This window comes from Schistocerca americana, chromosome 4 (genome assembly GCF_021461395.2).
Source record: "Schistocerca americana isolate TAMUIC-IGC-003095 chromosome 4, iqSchAmer2.1, whole genome shotgun sequence".
Lineage (NCBI taxonomy): Eukaryota > Metazoa > Arthropoda > Insecta > Orthoptera > Acrididae > Schistocerca > Schistocerca americana.
The window spans coordinates 841,707,843-841,729,089 of NC_060122.1; the positions used below are offsets into that span (position 1 = coordinate 841,707,843).

The following is a 21,247-nucleotide window of genomic DNA, read 5'->3' on the forward strand; positions in this document are numbered from 1 at the left end:
TCAAACTCTTCACGCAGTATCATATCTCCCATTTCATCTTCATCTACATCCTCCTCTATTTCCATAATATTGTCCTCAAGAACATCGCCCTGAGGTCTTGATATTCATACAAGTGGCTCTCTTTTCTCCAAAGGTCTCTTTAATTTTCCTGTAGGCTGCATCTATCTTACCCCTAGTCAGATAAGCCTCTACATCCTTACATTTGTCCTCTAACCATCCCTGCTTAGCCATTTAGCACTTCCTGTCGATCTCGTTTTTGAGTCTTTCGTATTCCTTTTTGCCTGCTTCATTTACTGCATTTTTATATATTCTCCTTTCATCAATTAAATTCAATATTTCTTCTGTTACCCAAGGATTTCTACTAGCCCTCGTCTTTTTACCTACTTGCTCCTCTGCTGCCTTCACCACTTCATCCCTCAAAGCTACCCATTCTTCTTCTACTGTATTTCTTTCCCCCATTCCCGTAAATTGTTCCCTTATGCTCTCCCTGAATCTTTGTACAACCTCTGGTTCTTTCAGTTTATCCAGGTTCCATCTCCTTAAATTCCCGCCTTTTTGCAGTTTCTTCAGTCTTAATTTACAGGTCATACCCAATAGATTGTGGTCAGAGTCTACATCTGCCCCCGGAAATGTCTTACAATTTAAAACCTGGTTCCTAAATCTCTGTCTTACCATTATATAATCTATCTGAAACCTGTCAGTATCTCCAGGGTTCTTTCATGTATACAACCTTCTTTTATGATTCTTGAAGCAAGTGTTAGCTATGATTAAGTTGTGCTTTGTGCAAAATTCTACCAGGCGGCTCCCTCTTTCATTTCATAGCCCCAATCCATATTCACCTACTACGTTTCCTTCTCTCCCTTTTCCTACCGACGAATTCCAGTCACCCTTGACTATTAGATTTTCATCTCCCTTCACTATCTGAATAATTTCTTTTATTTCATCATACATTTCTTCAATTTCTTCGTCATCTGCAGAGCTAGTTGGCATATAAACTTGTACTACTGTTGTAGGCGTGGGCTTCGTATCTATCTTGGCCACATTAATGCGTTCACTATGCTGTTTGTAGTAGCTTACGCGCATTCCTATTTTCCTATTCATTATTAAACCTACTCTTGCATTACCCCTGTTTGATTTTGTATTTATAACCCTGTATTCACCTGACAAAAAGTATTGTTCCTCCTGCCACCGAACTTCACTAATTCCCACTATATCTAACTTTAACCTATCCATTTCCCTTTTTAAATTTTCTAACTTACCTGCCCGATTAAGGGATCTGACATTCCACGCTCCGATCCGTAGAATGTCAGTTTTCTTTCTCCTGATAACGACATCCTCTCGAGTAGTCCCCGCCCGGAGATCCGAATGGGGGACTATTTTACCTCCGTAATATTTTACCCAAGAGGATGCCATCATCATTTAACCATACAGTAAAGCTGCATGCCCTCGGGAAAAATTACGGCCGTAGTTTCCACTTGCTTTCAGCCGTTCGCAGTACCAGCACAGCAAGGCCGTTTTGGTTATTGTTACAAGGCCAGATCAGTCAACCACCCAGACTGTTGCCCCTGCAACTACTGAAAAGGCTGCTGCCCCTCTTCAGGAACCACACGTTTGTCTGGCCTCTCAACAGATACCCCTCCGTTGTGGTTGCACCTACGGTACGGCTATCTGTATCGCTGAGGCACGCAAGCCTCCCCACCGACGGCAAGGTCCATGGTTCATGGGGGTAGGGTCACATTATGAGCACAGAAATTGAGGAGATCCAGAAACGTGGATGGTCGGAGAGTCAAAGTGTGTAACATTAACGAGACAGGAAAATGGTACTTTTGAGAAAATCGCAGTATTAACGTTAACAGTCGAACTGTCAGATATTCTACACTGCCCGAGGAAAAAGTGAAGCTCCCAGAAGATTGGTCAGATATCAACTCAATTTCATACTCATGCACTCCATAGGTGAGTGTGTTACCGATTGGAGTTGCTGTGCACCATGACAGGTAGAACGGATACCAGGTGTCGTTCGTGTTCGTGCTTTTACCAGGTCTGGTGGGGTATATAAGGGGTGTCAACAGCGAAAGAAGTTATCACTGTGAAGCGCACGAGGCAGGCGCATACCCGCGTGGGACAGGGTCATCATCAGCACCCAATACGCTCTGAAAGGGGCCTCATTGTGCGCCTCCATCTGGGCTGGTGGTCGTGCCGTGAAGTATCCAGATTTGTGGAGTGTGCAGATTTGACGGGGTCCGATATTCGACTATATGGGAACGTGAAGCCAGACATACTACTCGCGAAGGCTCCGGTCGAAGACTTTTCACCAGCAAAATCCCTACATCTGCCCCCGATAGAACACGTGTGGGACCGTCCTAGTGCTAGCACCTGTGAAATCAAGGACAGTTACAGCAGCTGTGGGACAGACTGCTGTACCCTATTTTGTAGTCACTGAAGGAATATCACATAGCCTCTCAAATTGCGAAGATTCATTTCGCCTCCTGCGACCCTTCTGGATGCCTTACTTTTTTTGTCAGACGGTGTAAATTAACTCTAAGCTGGATTCATGAAGCTGAAGGTACGATCATACGTCTCAAATTCTAGGGGGTATTACAAGACGGAGAAACTAGATCATATATCTATGTTACGAAAAGATCTGGGAGTACGTAAGAAATGCCGAATGCCGGGTATTTATGAACGAAATGCTTTGCCTCTGATGTCTGTTAACTGCCCGAATGAACGTCCATTATGGAGCTGGAAAGAGCTACGACAGTATTTCAAGGCACAATGTTCACCGATAGCCCTAGGAATGGCGATTTCCAGGAAGTCTACTCATCTTCAACGGTCATTACTTTTGAGACTTATTAGATATTCGGACAGTGATTGTCTGGCAGGGAGCTGGAAAACTTCGTTTCTCAGGCATCTGTTTTAGGAACGACGATGTTTGCTAAAGCAGTCAGTACTAATATGTTCACGTTTTAGTCCGTTTTCCAAGGGTTACTGTTAGAAAATGACCTACGAGGACTGCCAAGAAAGTAATGCACCACTTTTTTTCCTTCAATAATTCTTTATTGACCACTGGAAAGAATGGTGTTCTATCTACACACCCCATTTTTCCACGTAATCTCCATCGCGTTCTATGGCCTTCTTCCAGCGCCAAACAAGGGCGTCTGTGCCCTGTCGGTACCAATCCTTGTCCAGGTGGCCGAGCCATATGCTTCTGAATTAATGGTACCGCCTCTTGGCATCACATCAATGAGAATCACACCTTCACAGTCCCGCAACACGGTGAGCATGGTCTTACTGGCTGAAGCAGTTGCTCTGAATTTTCTCTTCAGTGGAGAGTGGGAATGGCGCCATTCCATCGACTGTCGTTTTCTTTCGGGCTCATAATGATGAACCCTGGATTCATCAGCTGTCACAATCTGGGACAAGAAGGCCTTCCTCTCAGCTTCTAAACGTTGCAGCAAGTCAAAACAAATGCTTTCTGTGTGCGATTTGTGCTCCACCGTTAGATACCGCGGGAGCATCTTGCACACACTTTTGAATATACAAGGGTGTGGATAATTGCATCCACACTTCCTTTGTTGATTGACAGATGCAGCGCCAACAGCCGAGTCGTAGAGCGTCAGTCCTCACGAATGACATCAGCTCGCTGCACATGTCAGGTATGACAGCCGTGGATGGTCTCCCTGACCGCTGCAAATCGTGGAGCTCCGCCGAACCGCCTTCTGATGACCTCACCCATCGTGTCCAGCGACTAACTCTACTTCTGTCGACAGCAGGTGCTCCATGGACTTTGCATAAGCGTTTCTGAATATTCCTCACAGTTACTTTGTCTGCAGTGAGATATTCAATGACGGCACGTTGCTTGTAACGTACATCACCCACAGACGCCATTTTGAAACTGTCCTCCACTTACGTTTTCTGTCGGAAGTGACAGAAACTTGGCGCGCTCTATCATGAGACGTCATATAATACATACGTAACGTTTCGTAGTCGTAGCATTGTTTTCGTCTGAGAAAAAGGAATACTGTGCGTTACTTTCTGGGCAACCCCCGTATATTCTACTCCGCAAGCGTTGCAGCAATTACTCGTCAGTTGAAACAGACTTCATATGTATTGCTATTTGTAGGACTGAATAGACAGTACTGGTGTCAAATTTTGTTAGTAAAACTTGCTTGCGTTAATCTTAATTTTTTCCGTCACTATTTTAACATGCGTGCTTTTTAAATGAGAGACACTACTCTGATGTTTGAAGAACCTGTGAGATTTCTGGGTCTCACATTCGATGTTTTACTTGGTTGCCACACCTGAAACATTTAAGCCGCAGAGGCTAAAAAGTTCTGCTCATTTTGAGATGTTTCACGCACAGCTTCGTATTCTGCCACGAACAGAGCCAGTTAACAAAAAAGGATTTTGTGCGCTAAGCCCTGTCAAATTGTAAAATAAACATAATTTCATGTTCCCTCTTGGAGAAATCTGAAGATATGCATGGATACTGGGTTATTAGCTCACTCCTTTCTTACTTAATGACCAGATAACCATAGACTGCTATTATTGTATGTTAGCTACTGCATCGTTATTTTATCTGCAATTTAACAATGTACTGCTTGTGTATTTTGAGGTTCTATGAGAATGTGTGACTGAAAGTCAATGATATTGAAGATGAATAGAAGAACAGTTTGGTAGCACTTCTTAGTGTGCACTTATAAATATTTGTGCCAAACGCGTCTCAAAATTATATAGTAAGGGCGACACTGAACTTGACGAATACCCTGATTCATTCAGCTCTCTGAAACAAGAGTTACAGCAGAACAAGTTTGCTAATTTGTAACGTAACAGTGCTGAGTCAAAGTACAAAAGATGCCAAACAGAACAATTTAGTTTATGTCCAGGAATGCTTAGTCAAGTTGTCGTAGAAGTAGTGGAGTCTTCCGATATGGCAATCCAGTGCGTATCCCAGTCCACAGGCTATGGAAGTTAGGTATATAGTGGATCATCGGAGGATAATCTTCCAGCTACATTGTTCGACTTCTAAGAGACTGTTACGGCACTCTTTCAGAATATTACATGAGGTCTTTCTAAGAAACACCGCACGTTCGTAAGGAAACGATATTCGGTAAGTATAATGAAACATTATTGGAGACATGATGCAAAATGCACCTAAGGTCACCTTCAAGTGAGGATCGTAAGGAGGGGACAATAAAGATTCAAAAATTTTGTTTGTTTTTCTGTCGGTCCACTCGCTTGTAGGACAGATGTGGGCGATGATAAGCAACTACACGAAGTACCCTTGAGCACGTGCTGTACCACGTACGCGGCGACCACCGATTGGTTCCAGTCTGGCCCACGGAAGAAAAGTCGTGGGAGAGAGAACCAGTCAAGGGTCCCTCACACGTTCAGCATTAATATCAATACGCTAACACAGTCACCACCTGAGGCCAAGTATTGTCGTAATGTCAATACTTCAAGTATTGACATGCTGTATTGAGACCTACCGAAATATTCTCAGCGTTACCAACACATTCTGAGCGTAAGAGGGCAAGTATCATAGGTCTGACAATTAGCCATTCTGTTGTCCGCATTTTTCCAGGTTGGCTTCTGTGTAATAGCGCCGATGCCTACCCCGACAATGTAAAATTCAATGACTTGGCTTCCTTGTATTTTAGGAAAGACTGTAGCCATGGACATGAAACTTTTACAGGACATTAAACTGTATGTTCTGTGTCTACTGAACTATGATAATTGCATTTCAGCCACTGATTTCGGAAATACAATTTTTTAATTACACAGTTAAAATTTTGTGTAATTTTTTGTACGTTATCCTAAATAATTTGAATTATACATAACATTATGTTCTTCCTTTAGGTCAGTAGACTCAGGATTTGTATGTTATCTCTCCCTGAAAATTTGAATACTCTGCTCGAAGTGGTTTCTGAGATATAGGGAAAATTGCAACAGAAAATGTAAATTTTCAGGAACGGCTTCTGAAGTTTCAAAAGACTGTAACTCACTTAATATATGCTTAATTTTTTATTTTTAGACGCTCAGAAGCAACCTGCACCATACTATATATCGTCTTGATTTTTTTCAAGTTTTTTCTTCTTTCTGGACTCCTTAGTGGGCAACTGTGCTGCATGCTCTGCTTCATCAATACGAACCTTGTCCAAGTTCTCTAATGCAGTTTGGTGCAGGATTAATTCCCATATGCTGTAGCACTTTCACCATACCAATGTTGCCATCGTTAAAAGCAATAACAGCATCACTGGACCCCCACTTTCGTAATATTATTGAACGACTTATTGCGATTTTGAGTCTGCCCATGCAGACACTTCTTCAGTAATTCAGGATTTTCCAAGTCTCTGTAAACAGGACTTATGATATCCATGACTGCTGCTGGGATGGAATGTTTGTGACTGTATGAACTGTTTGAGTACTGGGCATTGCGGTAATTGTACCATGAATCAGGTCCAGGAGAGCAAAGGTGGTGTACTGGTTTTTCATCAGTTGACAGTCTGTGGAAGAAGGTACCCCAAACTGCCTGCTTCATTTTCAACAAATCATAGTGTTATTTCTAATGGCCATCCCATAATACTGCTGTAGTTCATCAATCATTTTGTCTATTAGCCAACCTCTTATGGTTTCACCATCAGAAAGTTTTTTGTCTCTCAAACTTTTCTTCAACTTCCTCAATCTATTGCCCATCCTCTTCTGGGCATGACCTTTATATCACATGAATCCACAGCTTCTATATAAGAAAATTACCGATTTTATTAGATCATGAAGTAATGCACATAAAAATTTTAACATTTTCAACCGGTGTAGATTATATTTAAAAAATAAAATAAAATACTTCCCATGTGAGTTGATAAGTGATATGTATATTTTCTTATTCGGAAAATTGCAAATTTTATAATGAGATAAAAATCCGAAAATGTGGAAAAAATATCCGTTCTAACTCCGCTTAAGCGATTTAGACGTTTATGTTTTTTTAAAAAAAGAAAGAATGGCTTAATTTATTTCAACCTGTACCTATGAAATCAGTTATCGGGAGTCTTTGTGGGCAAGCATTTAAAAGGTACTTGCTAATAGTGTTTGTGAATATGAACACACTCTAATGACCTGTGTGTTGCCTGAAAACACGAAGTTACTCCTAACTGCTTGTCGACTGGGATTGCTGTGTTTCGTTTTTACATTTTTCATCGTTTTAACATTAGCAAGTAATTCTTGTGCGTTGTGGACCTATTACAACACTGAAACTTTTGAAATTCAGTGTAAGTTTTCTAATAAACCAGCTGCAACCTGTTACTTTTATAGGTGTTTATTTTTCCATGATGACGTTTCAAGATGCCTGGTATTCCATCTTCAATGTTTACATTTATTTGTATGTCTTGAACAATGCTTCTTTACCAAACGCGTTGCAGAACTTTTAACACGGGTATTTTAAAATGTTGTAAGTAAAGAAATAGTGTTTGAAGCTGAAGAAATGAATTAAAATTTGTGCCATGGTTGGAACTTGAGCCTGGGCTCCTTGCTTACTAGGCAGGTATACTAGCATTACACCACCACAGCCCTACAGCTAACAGCTGCCTAGTCCAGTACCCTCCCTAACACAAACTTCAATTCACATCTTCAGCTTATTTTCCCCTTCTTAGATTAAGCTGAAGGTGTGGACTGAAGTGTGTGTTACAGCGAGCATTGGACTAGGGCAGCGTGCTGTACACCCATGTTAGCTGGAGTGCTGTGGTGGGGAATGGCTAGTTTCCCTCCCTAGTAACCAAGGAGGCCTGAACTCAAGTCCCAGCCATGGCACAAATTTCAATTCATTTCTGCAGCTGCCATCACTATTGTAGGTAAAGATGAGATGAAAATGTCTTGAGGAAAATGTGATTATATCAGATCTATTGAGAAATAGTGTTTGTGGCCTCTATATAAATGGGATGGCATGAATATGAAATGAATTTACTTTCACAAACGCGCGTTTTGAGGGATGATTTGTTGGCTTGGCACACTGGGAAATGAGTGCCATTCATATCGGTCTGTTTCTCGATAAACATTAATGTAACTGAAGTTATAGTCTCGCCTTTACGTGTTAGGGACACCACTGTCATGTCACGTGATGAGGTGGCGCACTAGCTTAAGTGTTGGAATCACACCTGCAGATCATCAAAGGTTGCCCATGCCTGTGCTGGACAATGATGCGCGATGTACTGATGCAGATGTATCTCCATGTTGCTCGTACTGCAGCTGCTGCGGCTGTTAGGTTGCGGACACAGGGTGAGAGCGGACAGTAGATTGCAAGTGGTGTCTGGCAGGTAGCCTACTCACCATGCCGAAGGCGCCCTCGCCGAGCTTCTCTAGCGGGCGCAGGCGGTGCCTGGGGAACTGCAGCAGCGGCGTCGTCTCTGGCGGCGCCTCGCTCGGGATGCGCACCGTCGTGAAGCAGCCCGGCTCCAGGTGCTGCTCGCGCCGCTCCGACTGCTGCCGACACGCGAGACCGCTCCACTGTACTGTCACACTGCACAACACCTAAACTACTGAAATAAACACAGGGTGAGGCGGCGCAGTAGTCAAGCACACTGGACTCGCGCTAGGCTCGATGGTGTCTAAGACCTTCATCTGTAAGGGTAAAAACGTCCAGCACGCTGCAGCGTCATCCTCAGCATCAAGGTATCGACACTTGCGAGAAAAAGGGCTTATCTAACAAGGGGAGGCCGCCAATTGTGAAATTCAGATCCGATTCATACTGCGCATAATAAAAGCTCATGGCCAGAGGTGTAATGTGGCAAAGCACCAAGATGCACTTCTCAGCCGTTGTCGAGAAAATCGACAGTTAAAAGAAACCGTTACCGTGAAATGCTCTCTACGGTTAATGGTTTTATACAGTGTTGTGGCGCAGCGGTAAGCGCTCGGGTTTGTACTCGGAAGGTCGGTCGCCGGATCGAATCTCGCGCCGTGCAACATTTTTTTTATGATTAGTTTTTTGTAATTCAATATATATATATATATATATATATATATATATATATATATATATATATATATATATATATATATTATTATTATTCACGTTTGGGCCCTACTGGACCACGCGAAGTACAATCACGGGGCATTCAGTTATTTTCTTTTAGCCTTTCTCTCTGCCCTAATTGTTTTCATTCTCTCGGAATGAGCTCTTTTCCTTTCATCAGACCATGTGGTTCCAGTTTTCTTTGGTTTTTCAGCTTGACCAACTACCCAGTCATGAATTTTTTGCCCAAATAATTTTCTGTCTTGAATTTCATCTTGTTTTATATCTGCCTCTTTCATGTCCTCTTTTATAGCAGCAATCCATTTTATTGTCTCAAATTTAGCTTTACTTCGATTTTCGTAGAATTCCACTACTTGTTTAGTTAGTCTGGTAGCATCCATTCTTTTAATATGCCCATAAAATTTTAATCTGCGTTTTTTCATATCCGAATATATGCTGGTGTATTGGTGAATTTCACTATTTGCTCTTAGCCTGTATGTTCCTTCTTCAGTATATTTTGGACCTAGAATTTTTCTGATTACTTTTCTTTCTCTTTTTTGGATTTCTTGAATGTCCTTTTTTCTGTTTAAAATTAGCGTTTCAGCCCCATAAAGGCACTCTGGTTTTATGACCGTGTTGTAATGTCTCAATTTAGAGTACCTCGAGAGACATTTTTTGTTGTAGATGTCTTTTGTAAGTCTAAAAGCTGTCTCCATCTTTTGACAACGAATTTCATTTCCAATTTTTTCTAGACCAGTCTCTGAGATTGTTTCACCTAAATATTTGAATTGCGAAACTCTTTTGATTTTTCCATACTTAGTTTCCAAAAGTTTGGGTGCCAGTTTGTTGCTAGTCATATACTGTGTTTTTTCAAATGAGATTTGGAGACCTACTCTTTCTGCTGTTTCTTTAAGAATTTCTATTTGTTTCTGAGCAATTTGGATGTCCTGCGTTAGAATAACCAAGTCGTCTGCAAAGGCCAAACAGTCTATTCGAATATTTGTTCGTCCTAATTTCACTGGTTGGTCAATTTTGAACTCCAATTTTCGTTCGCGCCACTCTTGTATTACTTTTTCTAGAACGCAGTTAAATAGCAACGGAGAGAGTCCATCACCTTGCCTCACGCCTGTTTTTATTTCAAAGGATTCTGAAATTTCTCCTCTGAACTTTACTTTTGATTTTGTACCAGTTAGCGTGTCTCTGATAATTGCCGTGGTTTTAGGATCCAGGCCTTGTTCTTTCACAATTTGGAAAAGAGATTCACGATCCACTGAGTCATAAGCCTTTCTAAAATCTACAAAGGTACAAACTAGTTTTTTATTGTAAATTTTTTGATGTCTGAGAATTAGTTTGAGGACTAAAATCTGTTCTGGGCAAGATCTATTTGGCCTGAAACCTGCTTGATATTCGCCAATTTTCCATTCAAGTTGTTGTTGTGCTCGGTTCAGAAGACATTGAGAGAGGATTTTGTATGTGACTGGAAGAAGAGAAATTCCTCTGTAATTATTAACATCAGTTTTGTCTCCCTTCTTATGAAGTGGGTGAATCAAGGCGGTTTTCCATTCATCAGGAATTTTTTCAGTTTGCCAAATGTTTTGCATGATTGAAGTAATTTCTTTAACGGTTTTTGGACCAGCTGCCTTTAAAAGTTCTGCAACAATTCCATCTTCACCAGATGCTTTGTTGTTTTTCAACCTATGAATTTCTTTAATGATTTCCTCTTCATTTGGTTCAAGTGAAACTGGATTGCATTGTTGGGGAATTTTTGGTGGAAATCTTTCTGTGGGCTCGGGGCAATTTAGAAGATTCTTAAAATATTTAGAAAGTTCTTTGCAATTTTCTTGGTTGTTAAGAGCCAACTGTCCATTTTCCTTCTTGAAGCAAAGATTCTGGGGTTGGTACCCCTTTATTTTGGTTTTAAAAGTTTTATAAAAATTTCTGGTATTGTATTTCTGAAAATCTTCTTCAATTTCTAAGAGTTGACTATTCTCATATTGTCTTTTTGTTTGTCTAATTAGTTTTGAAGTGTATTTTCTAGTTGTCAGGAATGTATCATATGTGTCTTCTGTCTTGTTGCTATTCCATGCTTTAAATGTCTCTTGTCTGGCTTTGATTGCATGATCACAGTTTTCATTCCACCAAGCATGTTTCTTGTGTTTTCGTAAAGGAATTTGATCTTGAGCTGTTTTGATAATCTTGTGTTTGAGTTGTTCCCAATTTTGTGCACTTGTTTTGTCAAATTCGTCTGCTAATAATGATGGTTGGATTTTACTGGTGTCAAATTTGGGGATTAATGGTGTCCTTTTGTTGAAATTTTGGGGTTTTAGCTTTAGTTTCACACGGGTTAAGTAATGGTCTGAGTCAATATTGGCGCCTTTACGAACTTGAACATTTAAAATTTCTTTGTGACATGGATACGAGATTGCAATATGGTCAATTTGGAATTCACCTATGTCCTTGTTAGGTGATCGCCATGTCTTTTGTTTTGAAGGTTTTTTCTTAAAATGACTTGACATAATTTTGAGATTGAAATTTCTGCAAAATTCTACCAGCCTCTTTCCATTTTGATTGGTCCATTTATGTGCAGGGAATTCACCGACCGTTTTTCTAAATTTTCTCTCTTTCCCTAACTGTGCATTAAAATCACCCATTAAAATCTTTACATAATTTTGAGGAATTTTGGAGACTGTATTCTCTAACACTTCCCATGACTTATTTACTTTTTCTGGATTTGTTTTATTCTCCTGGTTGATAGGCATGTGTGCGTTAATTAAACAGTACATTTTATTTGCACATTTCATGGAAATTGTCATTAGTCTGTTGTTTACTGGATTTACTTCGATTACGGAGCCAAGAATGTCTTGCGAAATTGCGAATGCAACACCCAGATGCGGAGTGTTTTTAAGAATTCTTTTGTCTGTTTTACTTTTAAACAATCGGTAGTTTCCAAAATCCATGGTATTCTCATCAGGCAACCTTGTTTCTTGCAGGGCTAAAATTTTGATATTTTGTTCTTTTAGTGTGTCTCCTAATTTATAGAGTTTTCCTGGTGTCAAGAGAGAGTTAATATTGATAGTTCCAAAAAATGTTTCGACCTTGGGCATGAGTCGGTCAAAAGACTTCGATTTCCTCTGGTTTGGGATATAGCGTTTCAGCCTAGTCTCCCCAGAATCCGATAGACTAGTTGCGCCACTGATGGCGGAGGATTTGTTACCACCTGGGGTAATTTTGTAATTACTAAAACGCTCCATAATAGTACTTAGAATCAAAGGGTTGAGCTCAGAAAAGTTTATATATATATATATATATAAACTATTAATGAATTGCTTATGCATTTTGGTGAAGGCGGATCGCTCTCCAATTGTACCGCCTCAATTTTTCCGTTTGTTTAACAGCGTGTACCAAAGCTCTCACGTCCGCACTGATTTTCGACGATGTTATAAGTTGCGCTAGGGACCGCATCTACCTTCTTTCGAAGTTAGCAGGCAACTACGCTTTTATGCGGCGGCTCGTTTCGGCCCATTCAACATCTGTCCTTCAAGTGTAACGAGCGAGTAACGGAGCTTATATTTCATACCTGCCACAGCAAATTTGTGTTCGTGGGGTTTCTATTCTAATTCGAACGTTTGACTTACGCTATACGTATTCGTTTCGGAATATCGTTTCTACGTCTTCCGTTAACTATACGTGGTTAACATTATGAAGACAATTAATAACATTTGTGAAATACAACTTTGTTTGCGGAAAACAGAATGATGTTCGAAGTCGCCAGTTTTTCCACGACAAACGACTTTCAACAAATTATTATATGCATAATTGTTGCAACTGATTGCCGGGAATTTTATATATATATATATGTGTGTGTGTGTGTGTGTGTGTGTGTGTGTGTGTGTGTGTGTGTGTGTGTGTTTGTGTGTGTGTGTGTATAGACACATTTGAATAACAAAAAACAAATACTAAAAAAAAAAGAAATTGCATGGCGCGAGATTCGATCCGGCGACCTCCGGATTACGAACCCGAGCGCTTACCGCTGCGCCACGACGCTGTCGACGATTATTAATCGTTGAGAGTATTTCACCGCAACGGTTTCTTGTAACTGTCGATTTTCTCGACAGCGGCTGAGAAGTGCATCTTGGTGCTTTGCCTCATTACACCTCTGGCCATGAGCTTTTATTATGCGCAGTATGAATTGAATCTGAATTTCACAATTGGCGGCCTCCCCTTGTAAGATGTTTTTGTGAGGTGTAATGATCGGTTAACGATGTCACATTTGACCAAAATTCTGCACAACGTGACCGTCGATGTATTACACTAAGGGAAGGCCTTTACTCCGTCCCCTACTCACATGAGAACCGCAACACGCTGCATTAAATCACACAGTTTTCTTATTGGTGAACGAGAGAAAACATTTCGGAAACAATGCTGCTCAGAATCGGCACTAAAAGGCCTCAGGAGCTATCATAAAGGGGGTCAACGAAACTACCCCTTCCTCGGGGCGTTCATTTTCACATATTTCATGGTCTACAACAACGGTTTCCACTATGATGTGTGACAGGACGACGTTCTTGACAGCCTATGAGGCAGCTGACAGCCTCCTGGATGATTCAACGGTTCTCCAAGGGCACCGAGCGGCAGCAACCCCACTGATCTCACCCCATGCAGTGTAGGGCTACCGCTATTTTTGCTCTAGTACACAGGAGTGTTCAAAACCACTCGACGAAATTTGAACGTTATCCGAAGTAGAAGAGGATGTCTATGCTTTTTCATTCCTCATATTTCGTGTTCCCCTGTGGTGTGTGGATAAAGGAGTTTGAATGTGACACTGGTCCCGGCGGAGTTTCGAGTCCTGCCTCGGGAATGGGTGTGTGTGTTTGTCCTTAGGATAATTTAGGTTAAGTAGCGTGTAAGCTTAGGGACTGATGACCTTAGCAGTTAAGTCCCATAAGATTTCACACACATTTGAACAGTTTTTTTTTAATGTGACACGTGCGTGAATAAAACGGCGAAGAGGCCTTCTAAGAGCCTCAGTTCAGTAATACCGCTGGTGCCACCTACACACCTTTGTTGAGAACTTTAAAAATGTACCTGTACAGGGTCAACCTTTCACTGATTCCTAGGTGCCTGCGGGATAGGCGGCTTTCGACACCCCACAGCTGAGTGGCCCTAAGCAGCAGCATTACCCCCTGCATGCCTCACTGCATCTGCGACGGTGTCGAAGGGTTGCCTATCTCGCAGGCACCCAGGAATCCGGTGAATGGTTCTCTCTGTACAGGTACATTTTTAAAGTGCTCAGCACTAGGGCACATGTGGTAACGACACTGTTGTCAAACTGAGGAGTCTTTGAGGGATCCTTTGCTGTTTTATTCACGCAAGTGTTAACTTCGCCCCCCCCCCCCCCCCCCGCCGCGTCCCACCACGTGCACACTGCATTCCTAGACCACAATCAGATCATGAGAATTGTACTGACGTCGAACTGCGAAATAATCGTACTAAATTCTCCAGTTTTTCCTTAAATCAAAAACCAATTGGAACTACACGATCTATGCTTACTCCGTTCCTTCACAATTGTGACCCTTCGTAGTTTGTAACTTTAATATCCATGTAATGGAAGCTGATGCTGATATAACGTACAGGCACTTTTGACTACCACATAAAATTGTTTGTAATTATCCGCCTCTTTCCACATCCAACTTTTTCCACATATTTACAATCACAGTTTTCTCTTTCAAGAATTATTGCCTGCATTACTAACATGTAGGCTATTGCAACTCCAAATCACCTCTTATTCAAAGCGACGCAATGAATTTTGTGGGATCTACTTCCATCCAGTAATCCTGTGACGCGTGGTGTGGGAGTCCTTTTCAACTTACTTTAAAACAGTTTCTTTGAAATGTATTTTGAAATTACTGAAATATCAAATGGTGATGTACATGGTCAAAATATCCTAATAGAGGTAATTTGTTTCATCACTGCTTTCTAAATAATACATTCCTGGAAATGGAAAAAAGAACACATTGACACCAGTGTGTCAGACCCACCATACTTGCTCCGGACACTGCGAGAGGGCTGTACAAGCAATGATCACACGCACGGCACAGCGGACACACCAGGAACCGCGGTGTTGGCCGTCGAATGGCGCTAGCTGCGCAGCATTTGTGCACCGCCGCCGTTAGTGTCAGCCAGTTTGCCGTGGCATACGGACCTCCACCGCAGTCTTTAACACTGGTAGCATGCCGCGACAGCGTGGACGTGAACCGTATGTGCAGTTGACGGACTTTGAGCGAGGGCGTATAGTGGGCATGCGGGAGGCCGGGTGGACGTACCGCCGAATTGCTCAACACGTGGGGCGTGAGGTCTCCACAGTACATCGATGTTGTCGCCAGTGGTCGGCGGAAGGTGCACGTGCCCGTCGACCTGGGACCGGACCGCAGCGACGCACGGATGCACGCCAAGACCGTAGGATCCTACGCAGTGCCGTAGGGGACCGCACCGCCACTTCCCAGCAAATTAGGGACACTGTTGCTCCTGGGGTATCGGCGAGGACCATTCGCAACCGTCTCCATGAAGCTGGGCTACGGTCCCGCACACCGTGAGGCCGTCTTCCGCTCACGCCCCAACATCGTGCAGCCCGCCTCCAGTGGTGTCGCGACAGCCGTGAATGGAGGGACGAATGGAGACGTGTCGTCTTCAGCGATGAGAGTCGCTTCTGCCTTGGTGCCAATGATGGTCGTATGCGTGTTTGGCGCCGTGCAGGTGAGCGCCACAATCAGGACTGCATACGACCGGGGCACACAGGGCCAACACCCGGCATCATGGTGTGGGGAGCGAACTCCTACACTGGCCGTACACCACTGGTGATCGTCGAGGGGACACTGAATAGTGCACGGTACATCCAAACCGTCATCGAACCCATCGTTCTACCATTCCTAGACCGGCAAGGGAACTTGCTGTTCCAACAGGACAATGCATGTCCGCATGTATCCCGTGCCACCCAACGTGCTCTAGAAGGTGTAAGTCAACTACCCTGGCCAGCAAGATCTCCGGATCTGTCCCCCATTGAGTATGTTTGGGACTGGATGAAGCGTCGTCTCACGCGGTCTGCACGTCCAGCACGAACGCTGGTCCAACTGAGGCGCCAGGTGGAAATGGCATGGCAAGCCGTTCCACAGGACTACATCCAGCATCTCTACGATCGTCTCCATGGGAGAATAGCAGCCTGCATTGCTGCGAAAGGTGGATATGCACTGTACTAGTGCCGACATTGTGCATGCTCTGTTGCCTGTGTCTATGTGCCTGTGGTTCTGTCAGTGTGATCATGTGATGTATCTGACCCCAGGAATGTGTCAATAAAGTTTCCCCTTCCTGGGACAATGAATTCACGGTGTTCTTATTTCAATTTCCAGGAGTGTATTTTTTACTTCAATGATTGTCAGCAATGCATCGAAAACTTACGAGGTACTTTGGCCTGTACATATTTGTAATCTGTGATTGAAATGTTTTCATCTGTGTATTAACTACATTCCTTTACATTTTCTGTAATTTTTATGACATTCCTTCTTCTATAAATTTGATGTTTCTAACCCCATACCAACCGGGTTCAGTCAATCTATACTACGATATTTACACGACACTTTACATATCGACAGGTTTTCTGTCAAAACCGACTGCGAGAAAATGTTGTGCTACGCTCAGCTCGAAAAGTGTGGTTTTTCTTTCTATATCGCACATAGTTTTAACTGCGCTGACAGGGCATTTAAAGCATTCGACAATTTGTTTCTCCCATATATATTCTTAATCATTTTATATAATTATAAACAATAATTATATACATGTGCTGTTCTCTTTTCTTCCTCACAGTAGGTTTCATATAAAACAGGAAAGTTGTATTTATAGCTTATTCTTAGACGACTTCTGTGGAATCTGAATTTACAACAATAAACAAGACTCAAGGTCAGGGAGAGTAGGAGAGAGATGGACTGAGAGGTGGGAGAGGAAATGGAGATAGAGTCGATGAAGTAGGAGATTCGCAGAGAGTGCGGGCAGGACGAGATAGTGAGAAATTGGGGGCGGAGTTGGGGGGTGGGGGAGGGAGGAGAGGATGTGGAGAGGGGGGGAGAACGAACTTAGAATATATATCCGATTCCCACATTTATTTAGCAATGGAGAAGCACTAGTATATTATAATATGGTTTGTATGCAAGCAGAACTTCCATTCTTTGAGGGTCGCTGAATGCTACTTGGATCCACTTGAGTCACACAGACAACTGGCGTTCAGCTCCATTATAAACTGTAACATTCATTTAATTCATAAGGAGCTTTGTAATTCCGGCGTGCGGTGTGTCTGATGCCACAGATACGACGTGTCACTCTAAAGAATGAAGCACCTCAGCTGGGGTGAGCAGTTGTGCACAGTTCTGGAGAGTGTTCAGTTAGGTAGGTCAGTTACTTGAAGAATGAGTCTTGTGATTCGATTGTATTAAACAGTATGGTTGAAACATGGACTATTACATGGAAGAGTAGTAATATGTCTTGGTTTTGTACTGAAGAATAAATAAAGGAATATTACGGAAAAATTTTCTTTGTGTATCAACCACTTAAAATCACCTCAAACACTATACGAATCCGTGGATATTTAGTGTTTCACGAACCAATGACCACAAGATAAATATAAATAAATCCAAGGGAGGTGCAGATCTGAGAATCTACTGGGGCTTCTTTTGATAGACGAAACAACTACTGTAGTTAGATCTCAGAACCACCCCAGGTGGTAAATCAGACCCTTCCTTTCTCCTCGAAATTTAAGCTTGACTTCCCTCTTTACTTCTCCAGCTCTGCTTGCATACAGTAGTATGTTGAAGTAATCTTTTCGCAATTTCGGTTAGAATGTACTCCTTGATGTTATGGAGGTGAAAGAGGTAAAATACAGGGAGCGAGACGTTTTGTAAGACGAAAATCATGAGGCTCGGATATGAAAGGAATCAATAATCAGGCCTTCCCCCAGACTTGCTCAATCTGTACAATGAGTAAGCAGACAAGGGAACAAAGGAGATATCTGAACGGAAATTAAAACTTAGGCAGAAGAAATAAGAACTCTAAACTTTGTCTCTGATAGAGACGGCAAAGGACAGAATCAGTTGTAGAGAGATGGTCGAATTATATCCGGCGACGGTGAAGGAATTAGATTAATAATGACAAACTAGTAGCAGTAGATTAGTATTTTTTCATTTGGGTGGCAGAGTAACTGACTATTAGCGAACGTAAATTTACTTGTTAGGAAATCGTTTCTGAAAGTATTTGTCTGGAGTGCAGCCTTTTTCGGAAGCGTAGCGTGGACGACAGACAGTTCAATTAAGGCAGCAGAAGCTCTGAAAATGTCGTGCTACAGAAGAATGCTGAGGATAAGGCGGATAACAGGACAACTAAGGAAGGGGTACTGAATCACAACAACGACAAGAATCTGTGGCACAAAATGACGAAAAGAAGAAATTAGTTGGTGCAGTACGCCCTTAGGCAAGAAGCAATGTCCATATGATAACGAAGGGAAGTGTGGGGGTAAAAACTAAAAGGCAGACATAGGATTCACTATAATAAGCAGCAGTCATGCAGAGATGAAAAGGCTTGCACAGAACAGACTAGGGTGAAGTGCTGCACCAAACCAGTCTTCAGAATAACGGCTATAATAGAAACAACGATAAAGCGAATTACTGTTCATATTAAAATTTACTTCTTCGGAAATCTGGTAGTGAGCGGAGCTTGTGCAGTACGCGTTTCTGCCGCTAGGCGCGTACATAGCGCAACTCGTTACCAGTTCAGCGCCGCCTGTGTTGTCGACCTGATTTCTTCTGTTCATCTGAAGTAATTGCTTTTGCTAGCGCTGTTTTGTTCGTGTTTCGTTTTTTATGATGGCAACTTTAAGTGAACAACTTACAGCTCTGAAATTTTGTTTTCTACTCTGTAAAAATGCTGTTGAAACTGTTTTACTGTTGAAAACAGCTTACCGAGACGATGCTATGGTAAAAACGCAAGTGTACGAGCGGTTTTCTCGATTTAAAAACGGCGACATGTCGATTGATGACAAACCTCGTTCTGGACGTCCGTCAACTGTCCGAATCGACGAAAATATTGGAAAAATTCAAGAGCTTGTGCTCAAAGACCGTCGACAGACAATTGATGAACTGTCAGAGATTAGTGGGTTATTTTGGAGCTCGGTCTTCGTCAAAAAAACCCGATTTGTGGCAGACAGGAGACTGTTCCTTCCATCACGAAAACGCACCTGCACACACAGCCATCTCTGTTAGACAGTTCTTAGCTAAAAGTGGCATGGTTCCGCTACCCCAAGCACCTTTCTCACCTGACCTGGCTCCATGCGACTTTTTCTTATTTCCACGCATGAAAAGGGCTACAAAAGGACACCAGTTTGAGAGCACTGAAGGAATGGAGAAAAAAGGAGAAGGAGCTGACAGCTATTTCTAAAGATAACCACAAAAAATGTTTCGAGCAGTGGAATTACCGCTGGGATAAATGTATTAGTTGTAATTGAAAGTATTTTGAAGGTGACAGCGTTGTTATGCTACAAATTTGAAACTATATAGCTTTTAAAAAATAATTCCAGTTCCTTTGCGTACCACCTCGCACAACTTTCATCTGTGTTACATTACATAAATCATCAGTTTACCGAGGCTAATTAATAAAAGACTAAGGCCAAACTCATAAAAGGCAAAGGCATAAGAAAAGGGCACACTTAGTACATAAAACAAATCCTTCATAAATCCATGCCTGCATATCTAAATCGACACCGTCTCACTGCTGCTGTACACGTTGGCCTCAGAAGAAATTAAGACATAGTCGTACTTGTTTCCTTCCAATCGCTTCACTTACCTAGTGCAGTTCAACGAAATCTTTATGATCGGCTTGAATTATATAATATCACCTCTTACTCATACTTTAAAACTTCATTAAAGTACGCCATTTAACATTCAGTTCACAAACGTACAACCAACTTCATTTTCATTCAATAACAAACTCAACACCTGGCATTGACTGGGTATTTATTTATTCCAAACTTTTACCTCCTCCTTCACACCCTCTCTGTCCATCTCCTCCACCCCTGTATGTCCGTTCCCTCTACTCCCTCTCTGTTCAACTCCTTCACTCCTTCTCTGTCAACCTCTTCCACCTCCACACTCTGTCCGCCTCCGACATCCAGCACTGTGTATCCATCTCCTCCTGTCCCTCTCTGTGTCAACTTGCTCTTCCCCCCTCTCTGTCAATCTCCTCCTCTCCCTCTAACTCCACCTCCTCCTACCCCATCTCTTTGTACATCTCCTCCACCTCTCTCTCCTTTCCCCCCTCTCTCTGTCCACCAACTCCCCCTCTCTCTATCCATCTCCTCCTTCCCTCTCTCCGTGTTGGTCACCTCCTCATTTCTTTGTCCAGCTCTTCCTCTCTCTGCCTGTCTCTTGCACCTCATCTCTCTGTGCATCTTCTCCAACCTCTTCTCTCTCCTTCTTCCCTCCCCCCCCTCTCTCTCTCTCTCACTGCCCCTCTCTTTGTCCATTTCCCCTCCCCATCTTCCATCTCTCCATCTCTCCATCACCTCCCCCCCCCCCCCCCAACTTCTCTTTCCACGTAATCACGCTGATCCAATAGCAGGCTGGTGGTTCTTACCCCTGGAGTATTTCTTTCCAGGCTGTAGTTAACATGTGTACCAAATTTGACTGAAATCGTTCCAAGCGTTTAGGATGAACTTTGTCCCCGTGGCTTCCTTCACGTTCGCACATGTCAAATATATTTCACATATAGTTAACATATTTGACACGTACAGGGTAGCGCACAATAAGTCACCCTATTGGATTTTGATCCTACAAGTGTACTATTGGGGCAATAACTTTCAAATTGCGCGCTCAACTTCGTGCAGTTCATGGAAATTATGCCAGATGTCGTTGCGACTTCATCGCTTCCGTTTGTGAGTCTGTCATTTCAGTTTGCCGCGATGGCGGACAAAGGACGGTTGATCGTCGCACAAAAGACGAAGATTGTGTTACTGTTCGCGGCGACGAAGTGTTACATTAACACAGAGAAGGTTTCGCGCTCCTTTCAGCACACGTTGAGCTCCAAGCCCATACACAATATTCAGATTACATCAAAAATTGGAAGGTACTGCATCTGATTTGGAGTTCGCCGCAAAACATTGAAGCAGTTCGAGTGGCTTTGACTTATAGTCCGAGTAAATCAACAAGAAGAGCCAGT

General features: G+C 42.5%; 1 protein-coding gene across 1 annotated transcript in view; it reads right to left on the bottom strand.

The window, feature by feature from the left end:
* LOC124613855 (epithelial discoidin domain-containing receptor 1-like) overlaps nt 1–21,247 on the bottom strand; it is a 616,622-nt gene that overhangs the window by 98,301 nt on the left and 497,074 nt on the right. The window contains 1 exon segment of the mRNA XM_047142580.1: nt 8,317–8,466. Coding sequence (XP_046998536.1) covers nt 8,317–8,466 — 150 coding nt within the window.